The 7,188-nt window shown below is 48.9% G+C and overlaps 1 protein-coding gene across 1 annotated transcript in view; it reads right to left on the reverse strand.

Annotated features, from left to right (window-relative positions):
* Positions 1-7,188, reverse strand: part of LOC149334445 (endothelin-converting enzyme 1-like) — a 28,471-nt gene extending 21,283 nt beyond the window's left edge. Inside the window, exons 1-2 of the mRNA XM_089556242.1 lie at positions 5,761-7,188; positions 2,436-2,867 (exon numbers count right to left, since the gene is read on the reverse strand). Coding sequence (XP_089412368.1) covers positions 2,436-2,867; positions 5,761-6,105 — 777 coding nt within the window. The 5' untranslated portion in view covers positions 6,106-7,188. The remainder of the gene's footprint in view (positions 1-2,435; positions 2,868-5,760) is intronic.

The following is a 7,188-nucleotide window of genomic DNA, read 5'->3' on the forward strand; positions in this document are numbered from 1 at the left end:
CGAACAATGTTACGACACACATTTGAAACACAATATTGATTCAAATACGAAAGGCGTGAGGTGCATTCACGATACTGCGCATTGCCAATCGTCAGGGCCAGGCGTCATGAGACGCCTGGCTTGTCCGTGCCTTCTCTTTCGTCCTGTCTTCTTTTGCACGCATTATCTCTATTTAAGTAATGTGACGTACACCTTCCGCTGCGCGAGATTCTCGGTAGCATCTTTTCGTCTTTTTTCTTTTTCTTATTTCTCAGCGATTACCAATCCACAATCACTTTACCGATAACGATCGTCGATTACAATCCCAATTATTGATTACCTATGATCAATCCTTATCTAGCTTACATAGCACGGCATACTACGCCACTTTTACACATACACACCATTTGTTCCAGTACACTGAAGTACCATAACACCTCTTTTCATTCCGTCTAATTTCTGACGCGTAATTTGCATATTAATATTTGTCTGGCTCCGCAGTGGCTCAATGGCTACGGCTCTTTGCTGCTGACCCGAAAGACGCGGGTGCGATCCCGGCCGCGGCGGCCGAATTTCGATGAAAGCGAAATTCTAGAGGCCCGTGTACTGTGCGATGTCTTTGCACGTTAAAGAACCCCAGGTGGTCGAAATTTCCGAAGCCCTTCACTACATCGTCCCTCATAGCCTGAGTCGCTTTTGGACGTTAAGCCCCCATACACGACACCAATATTTTTTTCACTACTGTCAGACCAGAACACATCCCAAACACAGGTTACAAAGCCATACACCCAACCACGTGTTCAATGGGTGTCACTCAAACACGCCTGAAGCAATTACCCTTCGTGGCCTACGGGAATAAAGAACAAACAAAACCCTTCGTGGCATACGCGTTACTTGCCCACCTGGCGCCGTGGGGCTATTTTCTTTTTCTATTTACAGGAATTTGGGGTTTTTTCCGACGGGCGGAGCCGGGATTTCACCTGAACGAGCTCCTTACGCTGTCGCTTAATACCTGCGACTGTCCAATACTAGACCTTTCGCGGAATGCATCACAGCTCGCGTTTCATGTTCAATGGGAAAAAGATAGCGCGCACAGAGGTGTCTCTAACAAGGAGAAGAAATTGGGAAGGGGAGCCATCACCCAAGGAAAATCGGTTGAGAAGCAAAAGTGGACTGTTTTGCCTGCGGATGAGGTCCAGATTGGGCTAATTAGTGTATATTCATAATGATGGTTGAACAGCGCGAACACACCAAGTCCAAGAAAGAGAGAGAACACACACACCAGCGCTGATTTCAGCGCTGGTGTGTGTCCTGTCTCTTTCTTGGTCTATGTGTGTTTGGCTGTGGGCCGAACTTGGGCTAGCCCACGTGGGCCGGACTTGGGATAGCCCACGTTGGCCGGACTTGGGCTTGCCCATGTGGGCCGGACTTGGGCTAGCCCGTGCGGGTCCCCGCTACACTACCGCCTAAGCCCCCCTGGAGGTCCCCTCTAAGAAGCCCATTACTGCCCCTATGGGTCCCACAAAGGACCGAGGAAAGCCCCCTGTATCGTTTTTATGCATGCAGACCATAGGGGTCCCCTGCTGGTCCTATGTAGCAAGCCCACTGGGCTGCCCCTGTGGGTCCCGCGCGATGCCGAGTCGCAAATCCCGCACATATCCCACATCGGTCCCCCATGGGCTGCCCGTGTGGGGCCCACGAGGGCCCGCAATTCCGAGCCCCGTTTGTGCTACTGGGGATGCTTTATACCTCACAAAGCTATAAGCTTTGTTAGGTATAAAGCTTTAGCTCTCACTTATATGCTTTATAGAGGACGTGTGTCCAATACACAATCTATGCAGCTATAAGGATAAACTCGGTTTCAGGAATTAGTGCAAAATGTCGTTTGGGCTATTGTCAGAAAATCCTCTTTTGAACTTGGTTCACCTTTCCTTGAGGAATATCCTGCATGTCCGAAAATGCGCACGATCAATTAAATCTACTCCCTTCTTCTCTCAGCAGCTATCGGCGTCCAGAGCACGCCGATATTCCGTTAACTTATGACAACATGAGATAAGGAATGTTCAAGATTTTTTGTCGTTCAACTTGTACTTGCCGTAGCTTCCCGTAGCTTGCCTTCCACAAGCTGCGAGTATTTTTGAGCACTTGCTTCCTTTCCTGTTTTTTTCGACAGAAAATCATTCCGCGGGTTATAAAGGTCACCCTTAGAAAAACAGCACCTGAGACTGTAGAGATTTTTTCTTTACCGCGAGCATTTACGATGTTAACATAAATGCTTTCCGACTCGCTCAGCCCAGCATTGTTCTCCGTCGAGAGCCTTTACTAAGCCACGTTCATGCGGCTAACTGCCATTGCTTTCATGTCGTCCTTCGAATAGATGTCTTTCAAGGATACATTGCCTTCATTATGCATGGGCAGGCTTTCAACCAGCCAATCGATGCGCGCACCGAACTTACCTGCACGCCCTCCGTATCCAAAGCTCGGAGCAACTCTTTGGCGTAGAAATACCCCAGGCCGCCGTACAGCATTGCCTTGGTACCGTCCTTGTAGTAAACAGGCGGCGCCAGGGCTCCCAGGGAGAGCGACAGATAGTTGGTCACATGCAAGTACTCGATGTACGGCTGCTCGTCGCTGCCGCGGATTCGCAGCTCTTGAAGGCCCGCGTCGGAACCAACAAGACCTCGCAGGGAGCGCCGAGTGGCGATCCAGTAATGGGCGAACGAGGAGGCATTGTCGGTGAAATCGGCGTACACCTCTTCCAGTCGCTGCTTCGTGATGAACTCCTTGTCCGGCCACAGCACCCTGCGCATCTTCTTCAGCTTATCGGCGGCCATCTGCCGGGTCTGATTGTCCAGCCACGACGCAGCCAGACTCTTCTCCATGGCCATCTGCGAAAAGCCGGTGGTTGTTGCCGTCTATGTTTCCGTCCCAAACACAGCGCATTGGAAACAACCAGTCACTAGAGCACGCTTCGGTTACCACTTGCGGTATGGCACGAAATGCGTAGCCGCGCTTTCTTCACGTATATGCGTACACAATGCTCACAAACCTTTGTAGTTTCAGCTCAGTACAGCGGAAATCTGTAACACCGGAAAACTCGATACGCGCCCTTTTCCCTTCGGCGTCCATTGTGCCGCAGTACGACGGCGCCTTCTACACAAAGGTAACGTTCTTCGGTATTCCCTCTCCAACATCAACATTCCATCGAGTAGCGGCAGAAGCGTGAAATGGTAAAGCACGACATGCAGAATAGCGCAGCAGCCCACACGGAAAAAAAATTGAACCGACTCTGAGGCAGCGATCGAGTACCGAGCAATAGCTCCGAGTTTTTCCATTGGTACATAAAACGTTTAGCGATTGTAATAACGAATTTGTGTATGAATTCTTTAGTCACGACACAACGCGGCCCCTTATGTACATCCGTTAAGGCAACCCATACGTAGCACCGCCTATCGATCGCATATTGCATCGTGATCACGTGGCCTGTATCCGTCTTTGTTACATCAGATACAAATTCGTTATATCGACATTTTATATTACAACCGACATTCTTCTAAATACATAACAAGACGACAAGTCATTTGAGACCACCCCAAATGTTCTTCGTCGAATGGTTCGGCCGCAGTGCCCGTTTGAATGTTCACGGAAATTGTCTGGGACATCAAAGTTTGTCGGTACGAAATCTTAACGCATACTAGGCTATCGCTCAAGTAGCAGTTTTGTTCTTCATAAAATGCCGGGTCGTTTGATACCACTCCGAACCTTCTGCGTCAACTAAGTGGTCCACAATCTATATACGAATCGTGGTGCTAAGAGACCCTACTTCGATATTCCAAACTGGAGTATGTACAGCAAAATGAAAGTACGCAATTCTATTGCGTACTTTCATTTCGCTGTTTGCGGCACCCGAGTGCATCTGATGGGTATACGTTGCAACCGACGTAGTTGTACGGTAAGCTACGCTGGTGGCCACCACCTTAGTTTTATAGTATGGCGGCCGTCTTAGTAACGTGGTATGTGTATACATTGTTGTTATCTGATGGTTAGCGTAGCTTCCGCTATTTTGAAAAACGACCTTCGATTTCAGAATAACGCGAACTTGAGGAACGCCAGTAGTAGAGCTAAAGCTCTAAAATTCAGGAGGCACTTAGGCTCTCTAAACTGGTGCAAGGCGAACGCGTTTCCTGGTGCACTGTTTTTTATTTTTGTTTCTTTTCTTATTTTTATGTTTGATTTTTTTGTTATCTTTATTTTTGTTTTTTTCTTGTCTTTATTTTATTTTTGTTCGTTTTGTTATTTTCATTTTATTTCTTTTTGTTTTTCTTTTTTATTTTTATTCATTCATTTCTTTTATTATATTAATAACACCCAAGCATTCACTACATGAGCCTTTATTCATGCTCAAACCCTGCGCCTTTGTGGCGGAGTGGTGGCGTCTCCGCTTCAAATGCCGAAGGCCCTGGTTCGATTCCCGTCCTCAACACAGTTCTTTTTTAAAGTAGTGACGCCGAAATGCGAGAAAATCTGCCGACACGGCTGCCGACACGGCTGCTAACGACAGTATCAGGCATTAAAGGCTTTCGCCCTAAAAACACACAGGAGTTGCTAGAAATCCATCGTTCGTTCGAGTTCGTTCTCGTCCGGGTCTCCTCTTGCGCTTCAATGTATGTAATCTGCAACCAACAAGCCAAAACTGCCGCTTGGCAAAACGTTTTCTCTACTTACCTGACGCTGGCATCATTCCTTTTAGTCTCTATCGTCTAAAGGCTTTCAAGGCACATCAATTCATATTCTTTTCCTTATACATCACGCGACCCCACTAGGCACTTTTGAGTGTCAATATTTCAATTCTCTAGCGAAGGGGCTCGGTTGCTGCGTTACGGTTGCTCATGCATCAAATGAAAATAATGCACTTCCTTTGTGACCTATAGAGCTAGATGTAGAGGGTAGGCCCATTCTGCATTTATTTCCTTGTCCTGTTTATTATCACGAATGGCAATTTGAAAGCGTTGTGATTCCTATCAACAAGTGCCCCTTCTGATGGGGTTGTGATCCTTATGAACAAATTGCCTTACAAATACACTGCGTGTCATGACCTGCAAGCCGGAGTACGATAAAAAAAATTCGAGGAGGAACTTAAGCTCCGCCTTAAGGGCATTACGCGATAGCTTTGGTGGATTTACGCACATACATACGTAACTGGCGATTCTCGACTTTACATTCCAAGATACATGGGAATCCTCATTCTCCTCCTGCCGAAATGGTGCAGTTGTCAAGCGATGGTTCAGCGATGGCAGGTGGTACTATCGGTGGGGCTTGTGCGACCCAGGTTGCTCCTCGTGGACAACCTCTCATAACCAGTCATTAATTTAACTACCAACTACCACGGTGGTCAGTCTAATCACAAACACGGGGGCAGGTTGTGATGACGCCACATGGTGACGTGACCTGGATGCCCGCGTAGCTTGCTTCTCAGGGAATTTTTCGCTGATAACGCATGGACGCCGAATTTTACGCACAGCGCGATTACTAACACCGTCGCGGTAAAACTCTTTTGCTCAGACCTTTCTTCATCTAGCCAAGCGCGCTCCAATTAAATATTTTTTCGGTCACCAGGAGGTTGACTTCGCAAGAGCCTCATGCCTACTGTGTCACGAAGGCTGTTTCTGCACTGCCTCTACAGCGTTAGGCAATTCGTCTCACCCGTCACAGGCTGACTCGCTTAGTGACCAATTCCTGTAAGCAGTAATGGTTATCTATTCCAGGCAAGCTTCAACATACCTTCAGCATGCCTGCCAGGTGACCGTCGATGCGGCGACGCTCCTCCTCCGAAAAGTGCGCAACCACGGCGGCGGAGGACACCAGCAGCTTGTAGCTGGCCTCGACCTGGGCGGCGCAGAAGCGGAGCCGCTCTTCTCTCGCTCGCATGGTGCTGCCGTGGAGGATGAGCAGGACGGCGCCAGGGTTGGCGACGGCTGCGTATGCGAACAGGAACAGCCACGCCAGGTGGCGCAGCACGGTAATGTCTGTGGTGTTCTCGAAAATCTTTAGCACACCGTCCAGCAGGGCCACGTCGCTGAAAAGCATCAATTCGTCCATCGTGAACGGCGGATCGATAGCCAGCATGGTGTCAATAGTATCTTTAATGTGTGCCGCCTTAGCCAGCTTCGAGTGGCTTTCCAATTCGCGCAGCGGGAACACAGCTGGAACGCCGGCCTCCTACGTCGAGGACTGGACGAGGGTGTGGAATACGTACTGGATGATCTTGTAGTCCTCCTCGATCCTCCCAGAAGGCGGCAGTCCGTTTGTGGCATTAGCAAAAAGTTTAAAAATGTCAGTGTAAACTTTATTAAAGTGTTTTTTCGGTATTTGTCCGAAGAGAGCTCTCCAGAATGGCATCACGCCGCTGGGAGTAAACAAGATGCGCCGCTTCTGGTGGCCCTCCTCTGCTGTCGGGAGCAGCTTCAGCGAAAACCAAAGATTTACATTCCAATTGAAGGCAAGGTCGAACAGTACCTTGAAAGGAGCCAACATGTGTTCGGGATCTTCGGGCCATGCGAGGCCATGCTCGCGCATAAATTCTTTGACGACACTGACTTGCGAGTCCGTCTCCTCTAAGCAGCTGTTGAACATGGCTGCCGCCTTCCTCAGCACCGGCAGCTGGTCGGCACTCTTTTCCAGTGTATCGGGCAGCTTGCTTAGCCACGACATTTGCATGTCAGTGAGCGCGGAGCGGGACAGCTCAGCGAACTCCTTGCGGGGCATCCATCGGCCGCAGACGTGGGCAGCAAAGTCGAGGCAGGGGTCCACGCTAGTGTCCAGCTGGCTCTCAATGAGACTCCTGCCGTAAGAGTTGTAGAAATTGGCCTTATCTGCAGGAACTCGAAGTCCCCAGATAAGCGGCAAACACTGCTATTAAGTGTGGTAAGTTTTTGAAACAGCATGCGCCAAAACAGCGTACAGAAAAGAGCTAAGGGAAAAAATGGTAGAATGACAAAAGAGCAAAGCGAAAGAAAAGCCACACCAAAACAGCAGAGCGGCAAAATAGCACAGCGAAAAAACAGCACCATGACTGGACAGAGCAAGGAAAAAACAGCACGACGTCAGAACAGCATAGCGGAGTACGATGGAGCACTGCTGAATGGCTGAATTATCAGAGCCATAACCGCAAACGGTGAATCAACACATACGGCTACGATCTTTGAAGTT

This window comes from Amblyomma mixtum, chromosome 8 (assembly GCF_055824585.1).
Source record: "Amblyomma mixtum isolate Tamu chromosome 8, ASM5582458v1, whole genome shotgun sequence".
Lineage (NCBI taxonomy): Eukaryota > Metazoa > Arthropoda > Arachnida > Ixodida > Ixodidae > Amblyomma > Amblyomma mixtum.